Raw genomic sequence first — 23,301 nt, 5'->3', positions numbered from 1 at the left:
AATACTTGGGTACTCTTTCCAGCTATAGTACTTGGTCTAGTGTCGTGGTTTAGCTCTATCCTGGCTGAAACCAGGATATCTAGTAAGGGAGATTTTTCATATTTATATTATTCGCTTTGTGAAAATTCAGTATGTATTTTACTTCCTCTTAATATAAAAGAATACAATTCCCAACACCATACAGACATACTAATTTGTTAATCACACAAAAAGGTTACACCTCAGATCCATCAACTCTGTTGCAAACTCCTGACCTCCTGACAACTTATATTGCTGCTGCAGTTTAGGAGGTACTTACTGTTCGTGCCAGATCTCTGCATATTACACTATGGGTCAAGAGCTGCAGTTTGATTTCTGTATCCCACTTCCGACAGTTCTGAATATATTCATGACTTCCTATGCAGTGCTTACTGTTAAACAAAAGAAACCTATAGTTACACCAAAAATATGCAGTGTTTTTTCAAAAAACTCACATGGAACATTTAAGGTAACCTGTTGGCTCACAATAAGGAAATGGTATATCAACCTCCATATCACACTTGTTTATCTGATTTTTTACTGCTGCAGAAGTCTTAGCATACTATTACAGATGCCTATACTTTTGCTAAAGCTCTTAACTGCTGTGGCTTACAATGAAACCAAATAGTCTAATCCAGAAAACTAATGGGAACTAATAACCTATTTGTTTTGAGGAAAAAAAAAAAAAAACAAAAAACCAAAAACAGATTACTTCAGATTATTAAAAAAAAAAAGAGTAGATTTTTTTTTTCCCGGTTGCTGGGATTTGAGAAGCAGCTAAAAACTACAACATCCATCTACAGAAATGCTCTAGAAATCTGTATCTGGAAAAACACCTGTTTGCGTTCAACACAACAGATTGCAGATTAGAAAAGACTTCTAGGAAGCTGTTGAGAACTACTTTGCTGTATCCCAGAGCAACTCTAAAGACTTCTGATCTTTGTGCAAAGTGTAACTCTCCTACGTTTAAGATTTCTGCTTTTGCATATTTAATCATTAAAGATATAGTTTCCAGCAACTGTGCCATGAAAAAGCATGAAGTTTAATATTAATGAAAAAGAGTTTGCTTACTTCTGTAAAACTTCTTCTTGGCCACAGACTTTCAGGATATAGCTGCCAATGTCCACTTCATTCAAGTCATCATGCACCCAGCAAAGTGCCTGCATTATTATAAGCTCAACAGGGGAACTCACTGTTTAAAGAAATTAGATCTAAAAGTTAAAGATAAATCTACAGCAAGTGATATTAACCATTATTCACTCAAATTGTAATTATTTAATGAAATTTATTTTTATACTTTTATAGAAGTTTAAGTCTTCCCTAATCTCCTAAATCTCATAGTTTAAGATCTTCACTTTTTTGTGCAAGGAAAGGTGTCTTGTAAGACCGACCTGTAGCTTAAGAAATCAATACATCTTTTTTAAATTAGGATATAGTGTAGTCACTTAACCAAAAGTACAAAAATAGTCTGCAATCTGTTTTCCAGGAGTTTTTATAGGAAGAGAGCCTTTTTAAATTATACAATTGCCTTATTTAACAAGGACTTCAAATAGGTAAGTGATCCCAAAGCTGCTTGAATTTTAAAAATCATTATCTGAAGAGTTGGAGATGGAACTTCTCTATTTGTTCTGCTTTTGAGGAAGTGAGTGTCAGCTGCAGCAGATGCAAATCCTACTGAAAGTCCTTTTTTCTTTTTCCTTTCCATTTGTCTAGGACAGTTTCCACATTGTACAGATCAGATCTCAGCAAGCATCACCAAGCCATTGCAAAAAGCAGCTATTAACTACCAGTATTTTCACATCAGGCTCCAAAGGCTTTTTTGAAAACAGTCTCTCTTCCATTCAGCAACTACAGAGCAAAAGATAATCCCAGTCAAATCCAAAATCCACTGCCCTACAGCCACCAGCTGTCACTGAGGAAAAATACATAAGCGTGTTTTAACAACACAAACATCTTAAGTACAAAATGCTCTCTACACTTCCCTACTAGTTTCTGATCTTCTCCTTTAAATCATTTGCGAACAATGTCACCAAGTGCCTCAAAAGTCTGTAAAAAACACACTATATAAAAGCATTTTAGTTTTTCATCAGTACTTTGAGTGGAGTTTTTTCCCCCTCTAGGGACCTTCCTAATTTTTCTGAATCTTCTTTTTCTTAAGAAATGTTACTACTACGGCAGATACAGAGAGGTAATGCCACAACAATATTTCCCACAAGATAATGCAAGTGCTTCATCTCATTAATAGATGACTAGTTATTACAAGCACAGAGGTATTTGATAGCACATGAAGAATGAGCATATGGAATTCAAGAACAACGAATGATAAGAATTATGAATTCAAACCCACTATTTACCTCATTATTAAGGCTATTTAACTTATTGTTAATCTAGAGTGAAACTGCTGTACTACCATGAGCAGAGAATATGGTGGTTGATAGAGAAAAAAAAGATGCAGTAACAGCTTATGGGCTATAGTGACAGGGTGCATTGGTGAAGGTCTGCCAGTCCTGCAAAGCCTAGTGGAGCAGTGCAAAGATCATGTTACCGCCTTTTCCCCGCACACCATCCTATTGAAAGATGTTCATTTCTTGTCGACACGCAAGGACTGCTCAGGTAGACTTGTACTTCCACATAAAGTCTAACAAACCAGTGCAAAATAAATAGGTATACACAAATAAGCTCTAAAAGTTCAACTGTGTTCCTCTTGGATCCTTTCTTACACATCAGGTCATCAGAACACTGAAAGGCTGCAGTTCCTTCTAAGCCGGACTGAAAGCTATTCTAAAGTAGTTCTAGCATTAGGATGCTAAGGTAAGCAACAATTTGACCAAGAACAGAAGCAATTAAAGGAAGAGAAGAGCTTTAAATACACCTAAAACTAGTTCATATTGTGACTAGTAAAACTGTGATGCTGAAGCATCAGAAAAAAGGAAGCAAGCAGAAAGCGTAAATGATAAGATATCTGGGGCTAGAATGCAAAACACATTGCAAAGTATTCACAAAACTTCTAGAAATAAAGGACTGACGCCGTAACATTTTAGTTATGCTACTAAAGTCTTTTGTAGGAAAGGATTAAGCCTGTAATATTAGGCAAGTGTAGTCTTCAGCATGAGGAATAGAAACCCTTCCTAGGGTACACTTACAGTCCACCTCATTTCCTAACAAAAAGGGTATTAAATCACATGAGAATAACTATAAAGTCCATCAAATTAATATAGAATGAAAACACTTACGCTTGTTTCCCAATAGAGCAACTTCATATTGTTTGAGAACAATGAACTCTAAAGCATCTACACTGTTACAGCTAGAGAACCAAATGCTAAAAAACCTCACCACAACACAGATCCACTACCAGGTAACATGGCCTGGAAATGGGAACCCTCGCAAGGGCTAAGAGACTACAGCAGTACGGAGGCTAAAAAAGTAAGTTGCTCAGTTGTTTTACCAGCAAGAAATGCCAGAAACTAACAGCATCCAGAATTACAGCCTTTAATACAACATGCTGTGTAGTCTAGACTGCACAGGGAACGTGAATTTATGTACAAGAACGAGGTAAACCTGAACGTTACATCCCAAACTAATACTCCTGGTTACCCATAAAAGTACGCCGGCTAATCGTGGCACATCACAACAGTATTATTTTAGTGTTTGTGTTCATAAACATATATCGAAGTCAAGTGATAAATAATTTCAGTATTTACTCTTAATTCCCAACAACAATTTGTCTGAATTTCTAGATAGCCTGCAAGAATTTATTTAAACATATGTTAGACTGCTGAAATAAAAAAATTAATTTAAAGTTAAGAATCTCAAGCCTGGTGTCATCGTTCCCTCGGTTACCATAAAGTAGGTCAAACTCTTGAAAAGCTGTTTTAACATTCCCAGCTGTGGATAGAAAAGCCCTTTGGGTTCGCTTGGCTTTCCTTTCTAAAAAGATGTTTCACTTTGTCAGCTTCTAAATATTTTCTGATGGAGGCACTGACCCAGAATTAGGCTCTTTCTTCAGTTACCTTTTCCACATTCCCCACAAGCAGTCCACACACCCGAAACCCAGGGAATACAAAAACTGAAAGCCATTGGCCTAAACTGAGTGTACAGTCTTAACCCATCATTCTAAGTCTTACAAGCAAACTCCGATTTAAAAAGCAGAAACATACCATCACACGTAAAAGTTACTGGTTGCTGGAATTCTTCAATTTCTATAGAAACCTTGATACTGGCACTCTCCCCACTTATATTTCTTTGCAGCATGACTGGACTCAGCACAAAGCCTGGATTTGTTTGCTGATTAGTATAAGGAAACTTGGTCCTCAATCTGAAAGCAGAGAAGGTTTATGAAACATTGCAATGGCTAAGTCTAAGACTAAAGCAAAATCACATGGTAATAACCACAAGCCAGAACAGTAAAGACTACCTTTTGCTCTTTACTTAAATTGCATGTACAAAACACCATTTAATTTTTCTACTCTCAACAGAACACTGTCCACAATAATTACACAAGCAGTAGTTAGCTGGGAAAAAACCTAGCTTCTAATTAGGCAGGTTTTCCATATAGCTCAAAATATTTAATAGATCAATGCTTACAGGACATATCCAGCTTCTGTATAAGCTAAGCTCTAAAACAAATTTAAAAAAGCTAATCCATAGCATTTGCTAAAAATGAGTTTATAAAAAGGATAATTTCTTTTATGTACAAAGCACTACAAAACTCTTTACATGTTTTAATTTTTGGAATTCAAATCTGAGCTTAGATACTATGCAGAAGGTAGTTATTCCAAGTTGTGGAAGTTGAGAAGAGGCCTAAAGTAGGGAAAAAGCTTTTCTTTAGGATACAAATAGTATAAAACATTCACCTAGTAATGAATAGACAGTACTTTGATAGCTGCTTTTTATTTTATCTGTGTTAAATAGGTATTTAACCTTAACCTTCAGCCAACATTGAAGCAGTATTACAGGAGATTAAGAAGAGTACTCATCTATTTCATCACCTTGATTCCTTACAATAGTATGAATAAAAAAAAGGGGGGGAATCCCACTAGCAAGAGTTATCCAGTGAGAAGTCCAACAGCAGTTTAAGCACTGGGTCTTGAAAGAAAGAGTAGCAATTAGATTTAACTAGAAACTGCTGCAACAAGACTATTTTATGTGAGCTTTATCCTAACGTTGTTCATCAGTAAGTTTCACGGGTATATGACTTTTCACTGATTTTATTGAGTTTGCTTTTCATTTCATAAACACGCCTGCTTTTAAAAGCAGCGGTTATCCTTCAAAGATCTCTATTTCCCCCATTAGTTCTTGGATTTTATCTTGAAAGGAAAAAAGGCAAGACTCCTAGTTCATTTTCTGTAGGAAAAAAGCAAATTGTGGCAGTAAGCAAAAAAATAGGGGTACCACACTAGGTTATCAAGTCCCATGTTCTTTGGTATGGCCTTTAAGAAACTTCACCAGCTGACCAAAGCAGGAACAAGTTTGAAAGATTTATTTGCTACAGAATTCCAGTTGTGGAAGCAATAAAAAAAATGAGAGCATTTAAGGGTTAGAAAGCCATTGAGTGACAGGATTTAGTGAGGTGCATTAACTAAGAAAGACTTCAAATTCTTTCAAAAGAAACTATATTTATAATATATAGAAGAAGTAGATACAGATATGGAAATACAGAAAAATAGTTTGAGGATAAAAAAGTATTATAAAAGCAGGGGGGAAAAAGTGAAAGTCACAGGACCAAAAGAATAAAGAGGAGATATGATAATCCAAAATCCTTGGTACTGAACACCTTAATAATCCTGTTGCATTCTTGAAAAAAACAAGACAAAACCAGGAAAAACTGGGATAAGAAAAGGGAAAAGGACACATACTGAAATCCACCCCATCAAGCAAAAATAAATGTTGGACTATCCCTATCAACCTAACTGAAAATTAGTTATTTGGCTTTATCTTTTCTGAAAGCTAATTTGTGTTCAATAATTTCTTACTTTGTAACTGCTTGAGAAAAAGCTGACAGTTCTTGATTCTGCCCTTCAATTTCTTGGAGAAGCACGTTTTCTGTCAGCATGCCAGTGGTCCCATTGTCTTTCTGCAACTCAAAGATAATACAGTGTTTAAATAGCTGCAAACATATTCCTATAGCCAGCAAAGCCGTGTGTAGATGATCGATTTTCAGAAGTCTGAGGTTTACTATTAGCTTTATGTCTACTTCTATAAGAAGAAAAATGTGTACTAAGTTGAAAAATAAAGATTCACTGGACCAGCGACTCCTTTACAGAGGTGATTTGACAGTATCATTACCAGTTAAGATTAAGTTGCAAGAATAACAGTTTCCGAGCTCTCAGCAGTGACCCATTGCATTAGAATTTGGCTAGATTTTGCTGAACCAGAGGAAGAAAACAGAGGCAAGTGTTTTTTTCCTCCACTTCTGCAATTCAGCCTTCAGTACAGTCCTAGGAAGAACCATTATACATCAGTTCTGCCCACGACTACCTTTTCCTACAAAGCTGGAAAAGATAAATTGCACACTGGAAGGAAGTAGCATTCAGAACACTAAACCCAGAACTAATCTCATGTTATCAAGCTACTACTATTTTAATCCCTGATACACCATGCACCCCCCAGCTCCCCAAAATGTAAACCACAATCTTAGAAGCATCCAATTTAAAGAATAATTGCTAAAAGAGATCTCCAGTTTCAAACAACAAAATCTAATAAACTTAAAGAAAAATAAATCACAAAGTTGTGGCAGTTTTTAATCCATATCTTACTCTGATCCGATTCAGAACACAGCCATACGAATGCTAGTGTAAGCAAACAGCAGAGAGCAGCTGGAACAAGTGGTGGGGCTGAGGTGGAACTAAATCATCTGTAGTCTAAAAGCCACCACTAGCCTGAAGCACTCGTGAAACTCCAGCCAGATACTCCCTGGAATAAGCTGATCTTGAAGAGCTTGCTCATTGTCCAACCTAGCGTCATTGCACACAGAGAATAAAGCCTTCTGACCAGTTACATTTTACATCCAGAGCTTTTACAATGCTTACAGAAACATTTAATCCACCCAGAAGTCCAGAAAAAGACCCACACAGACTGCACTATAGATTTTCTGAAAATCATCACAATTTATTCATACTTGAACTAGTGAATAACTACTTCACGAGTGTGTGGGTTGTTTATTATTAGCTGACAAAGTTAGCTGAGCATCTAATTTCATTACAGCATATCAGACAATATAGTCAAATTAGACTGTCTCAGAAAAGGCGTCAAGTCTGTAACATACAGAGCCAGGGACTGTCAGGACTTTGCCTTTTAGAACTTTTTTGCTCAAATTAACTTGTTTAAGCAGTATAGCACAAACTTAGAAGGGATAATATATGCAACCCGTAACTGGCACTTGAATTGCATTTAAACCTAGTTATTTCAGCTAAACTATTAGTTTCACGAACACCAATCAGTTCAAAAGGATAAATTCTGTATAATTGGGGGTTAGCCATACCACAGGAAGCGACTGGAGCAGGAAAGCTCCAGTGTATAGCCACAAAACATGGAACAAGACTCAGAAGCATGTATAATACCTTAAATGTAAAAAAGTTCTTCTATTCTACCATCTCAGACGAGTTCTGTCACATAAAAATACTTCTGGCAACTGCACAAGACCTACTGACAACCCTGTGCAATTGTATATACTACATGTATTCTTTGGGCAATTACACAGTAACAAAACAAAAAAAAAAATCATACAAGGAAACAGAGAGTTAACATACCAAGTGAAAGGTAAACACCTTTGATGGAGACTCAACTACTGCCAGTCAGCGCTCAACACAAAACTCAATCATTTCAAATCAAGAAGTTGGCTATACAAATGTTAAGTTTTCCTCCACTGAGGAACTCTTTTTAAAGAAGTTATGTAATACTACAAATAAGTACTCAAAGCACTTTGCAACTCTAACTAGAATATAAAAGGACTACACAAGGGGATTACTTAAAATATAGTCACACCAGCGATGCAACATTGCCACTTTATGCCACTACGTGACACTCTGATTTTTTTACAGCAGACAAACCTGTAAATTTTGCTGTGAATTATATAAAGATGTTTAGAGAACTATAAGCCATTGGTACACATGCAAGCTTAGCCAGGATAAACAATAAATTATAATGTAATGAGCAAAGGAAAAAGAAAAGGTTTAATTGTTACCTCAGGGTTGCATTTGGCTAAGGAGAGAAACCTAACGTTATTACAATTATATATGCATTGCTGGAAATTACCTCCTGGTATAAAATCAAGAACATTAAATACCTCCTTGCTATTTTAGTTGAATTTCAATACTATTTTTCTGATCACTTTTTAGAACATAATTTCAGGAGGACAAGCTTCGAAAAAACTGAGAAATCTAATTAAAATCCACTGGACTCAGATACTAGGGTTTTAAGCAACATGGATTTGAATTTCTTTAACTTACGGATAAGCACATCTAAGAGGTGCAAAAGCTATCAAACAGGAAATAACTTGTAAGAAAGGACATTGGGCCAAACTAGATGAATAGTTCATATCAACACAGCCTGCAAAAATAGAAGCTGTCTGCAAATACAATTACTCTTAACCATAAAAACCAAACCCAAACCCCAGTAAGTTACCAGAAGTCAAGTTAAAATGGATTCCAGTAATATATAAAGCCACAAGACTCTTCAGCTCTGTGGAGAGGAAAGGTACAGAAGACAACACCTTAAATAAGACAAAATTATGATTTTGCCTCAGCTTTCAGAAAGGAGAGTGACACTTAAGTATTTAGGGGGAATACTGAGTATCTAGAGTCTTCAAATATGAAGTAAAACTCAAACCAATCTATAGATTGAAGGGATTAAATATCAAAATATATGATTAGAAATTTTTACTAATAGTTTTGTTTAGAGCGGCAGCAAGACTGAGTTATTCAGGGGAAAAAAATGATCCAGACTAGTTAGGGTGCAAGACTTCAGAATATACTTTAGAGGAAACATATACCTGAAGGCAAATCGGATAACATACAAGAGAACTGCCAAAAATAGAGGCTAAATAACTCAGCTTCCTACTATATCGATGGAAATTTATTTAAAGTAGAAAATATAGTAGCAGCACCAGATGGGCAAAAGTTAAAGCAAAAGCCACCAGTTTTGTTGAAAGGATACCCATTTGAGACATTTGTCTTTAGATCTATTTATTATCTTCTTTAATAACTCTGCACAAGCATCAGAAACAATCCTGTTGATAATTTACACTCTTGTATCATCAGCTAACTTTAAAACACAGACTAGAACTGGAATATTATACCAAAACTAGTTAGCCACAGACTGGAGAAACACAAGTGGAAAATAAATCTCGAACCTTCAATAACAATCCTGTTGATAATTTACACTCTTGTATCATCAGCTAACTTTAAAACACAGACTAGAACTGGAATACTATACCAAAACTAGTTAGCCACGGACACAAGTGGAAAATAAATCTCGTACCTTCAATTGAGCATTCACTGCAGGAGTCTGCTATAAACTAAGAATTTGTTTGAAAAAGATGGTGGCTTATGAAAATCACATATATTAGTTGACTACAGGATATGTGCTGTTGTGATGCCATCGTGAATAAAGCAAATGCAAAAAAAGTGTATCAAGCAGGATGCCCCTACCTGTAATGAGGGTTTATTCATGCCATTGTACAAGGCACATGGTACACTAGGCTCTCACATAGAGAACTAAAATTTTCATAAGTCACCTTAAAAAAAAAAAAAGAGCAACAGGCAAGAGAAGCTATCGCACAGAGCTTGCAATAAAAGGTGACAGAAAGTCACTGTCTCTTACGTTGAGGTAAACATCAAAATGGTCCTTTATCTTAAATACCTGATATTCCATTCTGCTAAGAACAACAACTTGCTACAAAGTAGTTATGAAAACATTTCTGCTGAAAATCAGGTGACTGATGAGGACAGCGAGGGTCTGGAACAGCCTTCAAATCAAAAGTCGCAGAAGGAAAAGACCACTGTGAAAGCAGAGCTTGTGCATTTTATGAATCAGTTAACACATGATCTGAAAATAGCATGGGATTGGACCTGATGAACAGGAAAGACTCTTTTAAAACTGCATTCTTGAAAAAACCCCGGTATTAATAAAAACATATTTCATCCATCAACAGTCAAATAATACTTTCTACAGACAACACCTCAGAAGCACTGATCCAATATAGTCTAGATAATCCAGTCAACAGTTAAGTCAAAAAACCACCTCTGGAAAACTGAGAAACATATCACTAGATAACATGACAAACTGAAAAAGCAAACTACTGAGGAGCCCAAATTTACATGCCTCTCTACATACTAGGAAATAACTGAGCTCACATATCACAGCTCAACAGTGAGTAGAAGAAAAAAAAAAAGTAAGTTAGACCCAGGATCTTCACACATGTAATGTTAAAAATGCAATCACTTGCTAAAAATGCACTTAAAAATGCAAAACAGAGGTAAAGGGGTTTTTTGGGCTTAGGGATTTTTTTTTGTGTGTGTCCTTTTCCACCGGTCTTCTATTACACTTTTGCCAGAACACTGACAACTAGCCCAGAAAAAACAGGAAATCCTTCAAATAAGGGGCCAAAAATTTCACTTCAATGGAAATTTAAACAGACCTTTAAACCAGAGTCTAGTAAATATTCCTTTTTCTGAGGGGAAAAAAAAAACACTCCCCCAGTCAGGGGGGGAGGGAAGAATTAAGAGGCAACTTGGAAAATATCCTTCACCAGTAACTGTTGTTTATGGCATATTCCTAGCCTATTAAAAACACCTAGAAAGACAATACATATTCAAACCAGCTGCAATCCAAAGTCTCAAAGGCAAACAAAACTTTTACTCTCTCCCCTCTAACCAGTTTCTACAACTACAATTCTTCCTGCCGTTATCACCCTTGCCAGAGCGTTGGCTTTTCCACTAAAGACTTCTCCTTTAGTCTTTGTACTTTCTCTACCAAAAACTAAAAATACAGAAGTGGAAAAATTATACAAGACCAGAGTTACTTTGGAATTTAGTTCAGCAATAATGTTCAATTCTCTGAATATCACCCATACATACATACACCAGTAACATCACATTATTTGGACACTGCTCAAGCCAAGTAATATTTAACAAACAAACCCAGACCTTAAAGTGCCTTTAAATGTTGTGATTAATCTTTACTATTATACTGCAATTTAAAAATACTAATTTACATACCTGTAACGTTTGGCCCTGTAACTTTGCAAGTGGAGCTGTTCGCATGTTTAAGGACTGGCTCCTTGTAACTGTTGCTCCAGAAGATTTCCCATTAACTTTTCTTTCCAGATGACAAGTTACTAACAGCTTTTCTTCTAACAGCACAGCATCCCATGGATCTTCAGCAGTCATACTTGAAGCCCTCTCTCCATCATTCTCTGCCTTATTTAAAGTCTCCACACTATCCACTTTAGGTTTACTTAGGGGATCCAAATCTAACCAATCAAATTTACTAACGTCCCTGCAGCTTTCCGAGGCTGGCAGATTAGAAACCGCAGACTTTATAGTATTCACTTCTAGGTCCGTGCTTGACTTCCCATTTTTCAGGAATTCTGAGGTGCTTGCAATTTTGTCAAATACTTTTGCCATTTCTGGTGTAAGTACTGGAGGATATATAGGTAGGCTTCCTTGTGGATGGAAAGGTGTGGTAGCTGCCAATGGGTATGAAATGTATTGCGACTGTCTTGGAAGACCAAGATAAATAGGTTCTCTAGAGTGATAGGAGGACATACTTGGATGGAATCCATTTTGAAATATACCAGTCTGTTTTGTGTAAGTAGCTGAGGGGTAAATAGGAGGTAAAGTGCACATCACAGGTGCTGGTATCCCAGGCATCCACTGTCGTCTCTGACCCATAGGCCCAAGATAAAATTGCGAAGACAGAGATGAGCTCAAAATAGGACTTACTGGTAACGTAGGTACTTTACTAGATTCAAAACTGTCATCCAGCAGCAGTTTCTCTAGTTCAGCATGAGTAAGCTTCTCTATGTCAATGGTACTTAGTTTATCTTCCATGCTCTTGGCATCAGACTCTGGAAACACCATGAGATCATGGTCCTGCTTGTTACGAGTCTGTGCTTTTTGTCTCGTGCTGCTTAACGAATGAAAAGTTTGTTTATTACCAGCAACACCTCTTTCTTTCTGCATCTTAGCTAATGCCTCAGCTTCCATCTGCAATGCCTCCTCTTTGTCCACATCTTTTGACCTTGCAGCTGCCAAAGAAGGTGATGAGCGCTGTTTAAATCCATTGGTACTGGATATCTGGGCCATACCGCAAGAGCGGATGTCCATTTAAAGAAGGAACACTTCCCTTGTACTGGTTGTCTACCCTTGCCTTCGGAATAGATTTAGCAGACCTGAAAAGGAAGTGAAACATTAGACACGCATAAAAAAAAGTTACATGTGAGAAGTATTAAGTTATACATCCCCAACATCACCAAAATTGCTTAAGTATTCCCTTTAACAGCACCTTAAAGGAAGTGTCATTCACTACTATGTAAGGGGAAAAAACTCTGAAAGGTCACATTTGCTTAAGGCCACCACCAAGAAAATGACATCTTACATTTCTCCAATTCCAATCTTGTGCTCAGTACTATCATACAACTTCCCATATTCACCACAATATCTACGTCTTTTTATTAAAATAGTCTTACAAGAGATTACCACAAGAACCATGTTATTTTTCAATATTACTTCTACTTTATTCTACAGCTTTTACACACAGCCAGGTTAGAGTTGAGTCCAGGCAATAAGATGTCTTCCAACAACAGCTAGTACGCATATCAAGTAGCAAGATAAAAATCATGAATAATGAGTTTCTGCTAGGAGGGTTACATAAACAGCAATCCTCATTAAAACACAGTTTCACTGAACTAGGTGAGCCCTTTACATGTAAATTATCATGGGTTTAAGTCATGTAACAATCTAGAAATTAAAAAAGTTCTCTGCAGCAAATACTGTACATAACACAAATCTTTGTTTTATTTTCCCTTGCTATTCACACCCACTAGAAGGGTGGGGTCCCCCCCCTTGAAACACACCACAGAGATGTTCTTTAAACAAACTGACTGTACTTCCGTGGACTCGCCACATAGACAGCAAGATTCTTCACAGATTTCTAACAGATTCTTTAAATTCTTTAAGACTCTGGCCAAGCTTTTGTTTTATCTACTTCATTTCACTGGCTTATATTGTGAAGGACAGACATCTTTATAAGATCTTTTATACATTTCAGCTAAGCCTGAAAACAAATTCACGTGAAGCCCTTCACAAAGCAAAATTAAACCGGAACTGATGTTACAGATGCCAAGACAAGATTTAAATGAAAGAGGTTTCTTCAGAAAGACTGAAGCAGTGACAGACTAACAGTTATAAAACCCTGAAAACCACACAACTAAAGTCCTGGGGAACATAGTCTTAAGGAGGAGCTTTGGAGGTTACTAGTATGTATCCACCCCACTAGATAGTTATATTCAACACAGATGAAGTCTACCGAAAAAAAGCAGACCCCAGATCCTTTCAGATACAATAGATTAAGCTGCAGGCTTTGACATTCATCAAAGCCATAACTACTGCCATTAGAAAGCAGCCCTGTCCTATCTACTGCCTATTTGCACAGCTGAGTTTTGAACCTGATCAGGGAATTGATCAAAAAATTGAAAAAACAAAAAACAAGCTCCAAACTTGTTTGCTGGGTTCCTTTACAGACAGCGCGTGTCCCTGGTCCCATTTACAGCACAGCTGCGACCTTCAGTGCCATTTGGTTATTTACTATCCTCCTGTTAGCAGGACAGTCATTCTAAACCTTCTCCTAAGGATGTACTAAATATTTTGTAGATGGTCTAAGCTACTAGCCACAGATAACATCCTAAGGAGAAGTCTAAAATACTTTACACCGACTGCTCACACTGCCTAGATATCCAAGCCTGCTTTAATCTCTTTATTAACTTATGGATGGTTAAAATTGCTACGTCAAATTTTCAGACGCAAGAACACCCTGACTTATGAAGCCCTCTCAGTATCTCCTATTTGACTTTTCCAAGAAGCAGCAGCAGCATAAGGTAAGAGCAGTTTTCACACTCTTGCTGTTGCCTAAGGATTCTGAATAGCTGCAGGATTTTTTCCCCTAAATTTTAGTCAAAAAACTAAAATAGGATCATACTTTCTGAGACTACTCAGAACTGTTTGGGCTGCAACTTTGAAGATTACCAATGCATTCTGGTGCTGCTTGAGAATTACAGCAGCAGGAGCAAGTCATTTTTCCTTAAGGAAAAAATATCAAGACTATCTGGTCTTCAAAGTAACTATATATAAACCAAATAACAACAACTCTGGCTCCTTAAAAAAGGAAGCAGCCTTTTTTCCTGCCGAAATTGACAGCTTTGATCTCCACACTCGCCAAGCAGTCTCCTACTCACAAGGAGTCCCTGTTCCGCAAAGTCACGACTGCAGATGAACAGAATGCATCTAACATTCCTTAGCACTCAAATATGGTGCACAGCTACGGTAGCACATTCATTCGTTAACATCTAGAGAATCCAAATCACTCAATAGTTGCTTGCTTATTTTAGAACTTCACATTTTTGACAATGTATGATTGCACACTTGCACTAACAAATTCAGGGACTTCTAGTATTCAAGACAGAAGAAAAATATTATTATTAGTGGTTATCTGAAAAGTTGAATTTTATTTTTGCAAGACAGTCTCATTAGCGTACATACATTTAATTTGTTTGCTGTATTAAGTCTTGTCCTTGGGAAACTTCTAAAACCAAATCAGTGTATACATTTGTCACATTTTATAAGCAGACAGTTTGAAGTTAAAACCTGATCAGAAAAATCTGATAAAATTGCAATAGTTTTAGCAAAACTTGATCCTGCATGCCATTTTCAAGCAGTAAATTCACATGATAAAACATCAGAAGAAAAGCTCCCTAGGTGTAAGAATGATTTAAATAAAGATAGACTTTCTTTCAAATGCTAACTACACTGCATCAGTTAACATTTTCACTTAAGAACTTGACCTTCACTTTGAACTTCTGACTTTGTAGCCATCCGAGTTCAAAGGCAGAGAGCGAGGCAGAATTTAAACTTCTCCAACATTTAAAAAGAGAAGGGCAAATTCTATGTGGACCATTTATCAGCAGGGAGCTCCTCAAACACTCAGAAGAATAGGTTTCAATTCAGACTCCAGAAACAGGAAAACCAGATACCTGAACCATTACTGACCATACCACAGGAATCCATGAGAAGTTCGCGACAACTGGAAGTCACTGGAAGACCTAGAAGCAACCCTTAAAGAGTCAGGATAGTTCTCATTTCAACTGCTGCACACTATTTTAATAAATTAACAGTAATAATAAGTTTTCAGCTGTCAATCTGTTCACCTTCAAGAGAACACTGATTTTACAAACACTTAAAGAATGGGTCAAATGCTTCTTTTTTCTTTAACCAAAAAAAAAAAAAAAAAAGAAAACTAGAAGCAAGTGAAGGGATTATAGCAGAAATTTAAAAGTGGTAAAACAATCTCCTACACCACTTATTTCTCCCCTAAATTTGAAATTAAATGGACACATTCATACTTTATACAATGCCACCATATTCACACTGCCCTAGCAGTAACTCACCAATACTGCTTGCTTCATTTAAAAGCATGTCTAAAAAATCTCAACCACCTGCTTTATTTGCAGCCTCGATGAAAGGTAATCTGTCTCCTACAGTGAGACTTAGTTAACTTTAAGCAATATTTTCTTTAAGTATTCAATCAATGCGATCAGACGTGAGCCTGCTGACCTCCTTCTCTGGCTTCAGACTAACAGTTTCCCTAAGAGCAACACTGCCTTGGTGGCAATTTTGAATAAATGGGTTTAGAGTCTAAAGTTAATTTGCTCAGTCAAGTACCTGCGTATTGCTATGTAATTTTATTTGAGTATTGCTCATTATTCATTATTTCAAAGGAGTAAAATGGTCTTAAAAAATACAGCAACAAACCTTTATTAATATCAAGAACCAAGAAACAGAAATATGTCTGACCATCTCCTTCAGCTCAAAGCCTCTACATGGAATGGAAATTAATTTCAAACCAGATATTCACTTAGAGGCTTACATAAAAAAGGTATTTACATATGCAGTAATCTAGCACAAAAATTGAACCATGAAGATATTTTTTTCTAATGAGGATTTTATAGGTTTCTAGTAAGAAACTTCAAGAGAATCAATGCAGGCTATTATATCTCTACCAGGACAAAGACCCCCAAAATCTACATTAGTTTCCTATCTTAATGAGCAAGGGATGAATTTGTCAGAGATTACCTCTGCTTAAGGTAACAGGATTTATCTCGCCATCTGTTCATGTACATGTTAACATTCTTCTCTACTTAAGATGAGTTGCACAACAACGTTCTATTAAAAAACCCAAGGCTTTTAACATTCAACTTATAATTTGTTCCAGTGATAAACAAGCACAGAACGTATTATTTGGTAATACATTCTTAAGAAATAGTTTATAGTTATCAGAAATCAGTGCACATAAATTCCCTAGAGTCCAAGCACTAAATACAGAAGCAACGATAACAAGTCAGACCATTTCCTGCATTCCTTATGAAGTCATGCCCTCACATACAGTAGCCAGAGCTTCCTCAAAACAAGTGTAATTTTCACAATAACTCTGTGGTTATTTTGCCATTAATTAAAGAAAGATTTGAGGCATTTGTCTAACATTGAATGATAGCTAACTTAGGATTAACAAATCTTGCCTGCATACTAGAGACAGTAGCAGTTTTATGGGATAACAGGGAAAACTTAGCAAAATCAGACAGCAGTAATATACTATGGAAAGTACTAATCATCTGGAAAGGAATTCATAGCAAGACATTTGCCACAGCAGGAAAACTCCTTAGCAAGAAAAAGCACAAGAACTTTGATGTTCAAAAGCCCGGTCTGCCAGATGCATTCAGATTGCTACAAACTGAGAAACAACCGAACAGACACTCCAAGAGGCCATGCCATAAGCAACTCTTATTTTTTAAAATACTGTTAGGTTTAAATTGGAAGTTTTTCAATAACATGTACATAAGCAGTCCTGAGAGTTTAGTGTTTCAGGTATATAGTTCTATCACACTGTCTTTCCACTAAAAACTTAGTAGCTTAATCAAGTCATCTTGGCAAAATTAGAAAGCACCCCTTTAGAGATGACACAGTTAACCAAAAGACTGAATCCATTTCGGTTTGGGTCATATCTACAGATTCTTCAAAGAGAATTGCACTAGCTTAAATACAGGTGCAATTTTTAATTGGGCACAGATCTGAACCAGCACTCATTTCTGTTTTGCTGAGATCATTCAGCTCGTAAATACCTAAGCAGCTGTACCCAGACCAGCAACTGCATCTCTTAACTTTCATTTTGAAAATTCATTTACATGCAAAAGACACAATTTCACCACAAAACCTCTGATCTTGAGAGTTAGGTAAGAATAGGGTGTTTCCAGTACTAGAACAGGAAACCTCCAGGAATGCTTTAATGTCTTTCAATATTGGCAACAAATCCCTTGAAAAATCCAGCCTCTGCTGTTCCAGTGCTTATAAAAACATTTACGAACTCTTCTACTTAAATCAGTTTTCATCCATGACACTGTGCAGAAGACTGTTACTAGATATGACATACTTTGTAACTGTAGAATCTTTATTTTTTTGATCAATGTTCCAAGAGAGACAAACAGTGGAAGCATCTGTCATGATGTTCCAGCCAAGTCTTAGCATAGTCAGCTACCTACAGATCCTATGTTTTCCATTGCCACAATGTACTCTTCCCCTTCTCAAACCAGTTGTTTGCACCATTAGCCACTGCAAGCCACTCCACCAGTAGATGTGAATACATGCAGATTTGGTACAGTATGTTTGCAAGCTTCTTGAGCATATGTGTGCTGTTTACTTCTCCCCTCAAATTTTGAACCCAATCACCACTTCATTTACATCTGTTGAAGAGATAGAGGTCTTAAAGATAAATAAATTCCATATAAGTTTCATAAAAATAAGGAACCCGACACCACCAAGAACACCTGGTGTCACAGCTAAAAGAAAACAGTAGCATAAACTCGTATTATTGGACAGCACAAATTTATTACCAGGATCATCTTCATAAATGCTTGAATCATGGCGAGAAGTCCGTAAAGCCAGTCAGCTGAAGACATCATCAACAGGAAACTTGATACCAGTTTCATCAGCTGTAAACTACTCACCAACTTTGGCATCTCCATACTTTTCCCCGTTTTGTTCTCAGCTCTCTAACAGCATACCTGCAATATTGTTCCTGCCCAGTATTTTGTGGATGCAGATACCAGAAAAAGCAATAATGAAAGTGATGGCATCCCAGGCTGTTTCATTCTGATGCAGTTGGCCAAGATTTTTTTTTTCCATGCCTTACAGCCAAGCCTATTACCAGCATTGTTTGACAAAGGCTAAGAATTTTAGTTCTGTTGCAATGTTTCTCCTAACAGAGTAATGCTTTCGTACCCACTCTTTCTGTTTCATAATTTTGCTTTTAAAAACTTCTTACTGGTTCTCTTGTTTTTCAGCCACCTCTAAAGTTGTGCTTTTCTCCATGATTCACACTCTTTTCCACCAATCTTTCTTTTCAAAGGTTACTCACACTCATGCAATACGAAATATTACACACAGGATGAACATTAGCTACCATTTTAGGGTTTGTTTGGGTTTTTAAAATTTTTTTAAGTGATGCCATTTCCCCAAGAATTTTGATTCCCCAACTGAATAATTTGCACAGTAATCTGTGATTCGCAAAATAATTTTATTCTAGAATACCGCTTTCATGGAACAATTAAGACTGGAAGGGGCCTCAGGGGGTCTCTAGTTCCATTACCTGCTCAAAGAAGGGTCAGCTACAAGAAGGTAACAAGGGTGCTCAGGCAGCACTATTGCAGATGAAGTTTTAGTTACTCCTAAAGCACAGGCCTGATCGCAGTAGAGTATAACAAATTACCTGGAAGTACTAGTATAGATAGATATTCCACTAATCCCAATACCAATGGTACTAAGAAGAAGGTAGACAACATTTTAAACTACATATTCAATTCAATCAAAAATATAGAACATGTCTAGAGGGTGGGGAGGACCGAGAAAGATGAAAGAAACATTTGTGCGATCTGCTTTAATTACTCAGAGACATCCGAACACCTTGCATAGATTTTTTTAACATTCTAGAGCATACACAGAGGACCATGGTAAAAACATAAATTTTCTTAAGCTGTATGCCTGAAGTAAGCCCTGCAACTATCCTCCTAATGTCACAAAGCATTCAAAATGCAGCAAAACGCAGGAAGTGGCTATTAACACAGGGAGATGAAAACAACCCTCCCCCACAAAGATCCTGTTCTACTCCCTGTGCAGCAGGGCACAGTGTACACCTTCAACAAAATGTAATCAAAAACATTAGTGGCGTAGGGAGAGAAAACCATGTCACCACAGCTCTGCCCCAGATTTAACTCTGTATCACTGTATTAGTATCAACCTACCAGTCTAATCAAATGCAGTTCTGCTGCAGTAGCCAAATTATTTCTATCACTTGCTTCAGCAAATGAATTTCCCCTCAGGCAGGAAACTTGCCCAGTTTCAGTTATCACCAGCAGATGCTTCTTAGTCACAAACCTAGTATTTATGAAATTATTAAGCAGAATTGTTAATTATTAATTGACAGAACAAATGCACTGTTCACATGTACCTTTTTGATTTATACATGAGAAAATACTAAATGCTTGTTAGATGTATTGATTCAATGAATACTTTTTTTTTTTAAACACTACACTGGTAGAAAACTGAACAGGATGGCTATACTCAGTCAGACCAAAGGTTCATCTCATCCTTAACTTGTCTCTAAGGGTGGCTTCAGAAATGCAAATGGAAGAAAGCTAAACCAAGGCAAGCACGTAGTGATACTTCCTCAAAATACTTTTCTAGTCTCTACTAATTTGCCACTGAAGGACTTCCTGAATCCAGAGGCAACTTCTCTAATACAAAGACCCTGATGGATTTTTTTTCCTTCAGGAAATTTGTCCAGCTGCATACAGAACTCATGTAAACTTCCAGCACTCACCTTCAACTCAGCACTGTCACCACCCTCTGCTTTTCTGCTGTGACTACAATCCAAGTAGAAGACCGTATCAGTTACCCATGACCTCTTCTCAGTGCGTCTCCTGTAACTACTAACATCAACTACAATATTGAAACCTATGAGCTACACAAACTCTGCATGGACCAAATTATTTCATTTAGGTCATCATGCAGTAGCCAACCACTAGATCTGAACTAGTGACATACACCATGAGGTCCTCATACACTAATATACTGCAAGTTTCCAGTTATGGTTCGGGTTTTTTTGTAAATGATGTTTTGTTTATAATTTTCAGGTGTGTGACATGGAAGTTACAAGTTGCATGATATATGCAGATATACCTTCCCTTTCTACTTCAGTTTCTTCAATAAAAGCACTCTGAAGTGACCACCATTTGGAACAAAGTAAACTTACTCCAAGATAATTTCAGGTTGCATTTCTACTCAGATATAGATCAAAGTAATATATCTCATAACTTTTTTTAATGTGAGCTTTCAGGAATACATTTTATTCTAAATCTTTGATAGATCAAATGAGTTTTATCATTACTGGCATGCTTTGAAACATTTCCTCCTTCACTTACTTGTCCAGTCCGGAAACAACTTCTGCATTCTTCTGCAAAAACTGACATCACAGCAACCTTGTTGTGTACAAAGGGGCTGGATGAATGCTTTACTAGATGACTGATGTTATTGACCACTGCTGATAAAAACTGAACTCTGGTTCTGGTAAGTAATTACACATCCACATCTTCTACTTAAAATAGAGGAATATGTTTACAGTTACACTTCCACAACAGAAACAATTTACATTTGTGCTATACTCTCTCATTTTTGTTTGTTGTAGTATTCTAAAAATAAATAAATACCACAGTAATTCCTGCAGTAACTGCAGACACTAAAAGGCAATACTAAAATAAAAACCAGGAAGATCGTTATCTGAATGTCATTAAGGCTGACCTTAAAACACATACTTTATTTTATGAATTCTAGTCATGTTGGCATTATGCTTATACTGCCCTACCTGTCAGTGTTAATTTACTGCAATTTTTAAAGTTTTCATAAGATAGCCTTAAGATTGTTTAAGAGTTTAAAGACAAACACCATACAATCCTGCTCTAATCAGATTCAAATCTAGCATTCATTTTTCCAGATAGCCCCATACTGGTCTGGTTTTGGTCCCACATCAAAGCCTAACACAACAACAAGAAAAAAAGAAAAAAAATCACCTCAGCATTTTTATTTGTTAAGCAATGTTTTAATTCAAGTTTCTTCAGCTAGATAACAGATATAATAGCAGTACTGGATAGGAAATATCAGCAGTTTCAAGTTAACTTAGTTTGACAAGAAACAGAAGAACACAAATTCAGAAAAGATTTTTTTTACTTGACATTTTGAAATGCATCATTTCCCATTTAAGGCATTCAATTTTCTTTGTTGCTACAGAGCGAGCTACTCAAAGACTAAAATAACTAGATCAGTTTAACTTTATATACACTGATTATCTGTACTGATGAACCTTTATGTTTGGGTTCTTAATAATGACAGTAACACTCCAAAAAGAAAGAGGAACCTTAAGCTTCTAAGTGAGGATTACTACTACATTGTAGTTAAGTAGGACAAATCTATTTTATTAAATCAATCAGAATTTTAAATCTTTCTTAGGACCTCCTATGTATTTTTTATAAACAAGCATCTTTATGTAAAAGACTGTTCAAATACAGCACATTTAAGACAACAGGACTCTAAATACTTCATTACTTTTTTGGTTTGATCACCTCACCCCCAGGCCATTTAACTTCAAGTATTTGTTATTTGACATCTCCCCGTGTCTTCTCCCACTGCCTTTATCTTTTATGCAACTTTATTTCACTGTCCATTTATTCTGACGAGTTTTGTTTCAACGGGGTTTCAGTTTTAAAAAAAAAAAAACCACTTAACTTCATGGGGATTATAGTGTCATTCCCCCCCGCCTCCCTCTAATGCGGTAAACGAGCCCAATTTAAGCAACTTCTCTTCCTCCCAGAGGCCCTGGAAAAAAATTTCCAGGCCCACTCTCAGTGCTGGGGGAATGAAGGACACAACTGCCTTCAAAGCTAACAAAACCACCTAACAAGATACTTTCATCCATCAGATTTCATTCCCCCTACCCCATTTCTGCTTCCCCTTTCAATCACTCATAAATCATCCATCATTACTACTCTTGAACACAGTTTTTATTCCAAGTATGTGTTGCACAACATCTTTTACAAACATCACACTTTTTTTTCCTTGAATTTTCAGTTCCCTTCAGAAAAAGATTTGCATTAAACATGCAAGGCTGTTATTTAGAACCTCTGGATTTCTCCTCTACCCCAGGTCAGCTTAATGGCACTATGATCTAGGACCACACTTGTAGTAAGTAATACAATGATGAGGAAGAGCATCAGAATCATTCTTTTCTTCCAAGCTCTTTTTTTTTTTTTTGAGTGCATCTTGCTCTACCAGATTCTCTTTCCCCAACAAGAGCACAGCTGGTAGTGGGAGGTTACTTGTGCTAACAAAGATGCAGGGATACCTTTTTTATTGCATTGATGCAGAATAATAAACTCGATCAAGTTGTGATCAGTAAGCCAGTTACACACTTCCAAGTATTACTACTAATACCTGAAAAGCTCCCGGAGGAATCAGCAGAGCTGTTTTAAGGATCAGCTTTGTAAACAGCCAGCTTCTCTGGAACCGCGGTAACGCACACCAACCCGAGGTTCGCCAGCCCACTCGAAAAGCCAACAAGACGGATAAGAAGAGAACGCAAACTCTGCAGCGACAGCCAAGGTCCCCCCTACACAGGGCGAGCGCTCCGACCCCCAAGAGCCTTCCCAGGCGCCTCCCGCTCAGCGCCAGTGATTGGCCCCCCCCGCTCAGCGCAAGTGACAGCCGCCTGCCAGCGAAGCCTTCACCCTCGGGTACAAAAAGCACCTCCGAAACCCGGAGTGCTATGAAGCGCCAGCAGCTCCTCAAGCCGCCCCGGAATTACCGTTTCGCGTCAGAAGCAGCACAGCTCCAGCGCTTCAAACAACGCAGCTGCCCGATGAAGTAAGTACTTTTAGCAGGCAGCGTCCTCGACGCCGACGCTGCCTCGCAG

At 37.2% G+C, this 23,301-nt stretch overlaps 1 protein-coding gene across 1 annotated transcript in view; it reads right to left on the bottom strand.

Annotated features, from left to right (window-relative positions):
- The window catches only part of PIK3C2A (phosphatidylinositol-4-phosphate 3-kinase, catalytic subunit type 2 alpha), a 38,782-nt gene extending 26,376 nt beyond the window's left edge, over nucleotides 1-12,406 (bottom strand). Inside the window, exons 1-5 of the mRNA XM_010285892.1 lie at nucleotides 11,235-12,406; nucleotides 5,991-6,091; nucleotides 4,176-4,333; nucleotides 1,090-1,210; nucleotides 299-410 (exon numbers count right to left, since the gene is read on the bottom strand). Of these exons, the coding sequence (XP_010284194.1) occupies nucleotides 299-410; nucleotides 1,090-1,210; nucleotides 4,176-4,333; nucleotides 5,991-6,091; nucleotides 11,235-12,344 (1,602 nt within the window). The 5' untranslated portion in view covers nucleotides 12,345-12,406. The remainder of the gene's footprint in view (nucleotides 1-298; nucleotides 411-1,089; nucleotides 1,211-4,175; nucleotides 4,334-5,990; nucleotides 6,092-11,234) is intronic.
- Between the last annotated feature and the right edge of the window lie 10,895 nt (nucleotides 12,407-23,301).

The sequence above is a fragment of the Phaethon lepturus genome, unplaced genomic scaffold (assembly GCF_000687285.1).
Source record: "Phaethon lepturus isolate BGI_N335 unplaced genomic scaffold, ASM68728v1 scaffold15364, whole genome shotgun sequence".
Classification (NCBI taxonomy): Eukaryota; Metazoa; Chordata; class Aves; order Phaethontiformes; family Phaethontidae; genus Phaethon; species Phaethon lepturus.
The sequence above is the reverse complement of the archived record's forward strand: the minus strand, read 5'-3'. Positions and strand labels throughout refer to the sequence as shown.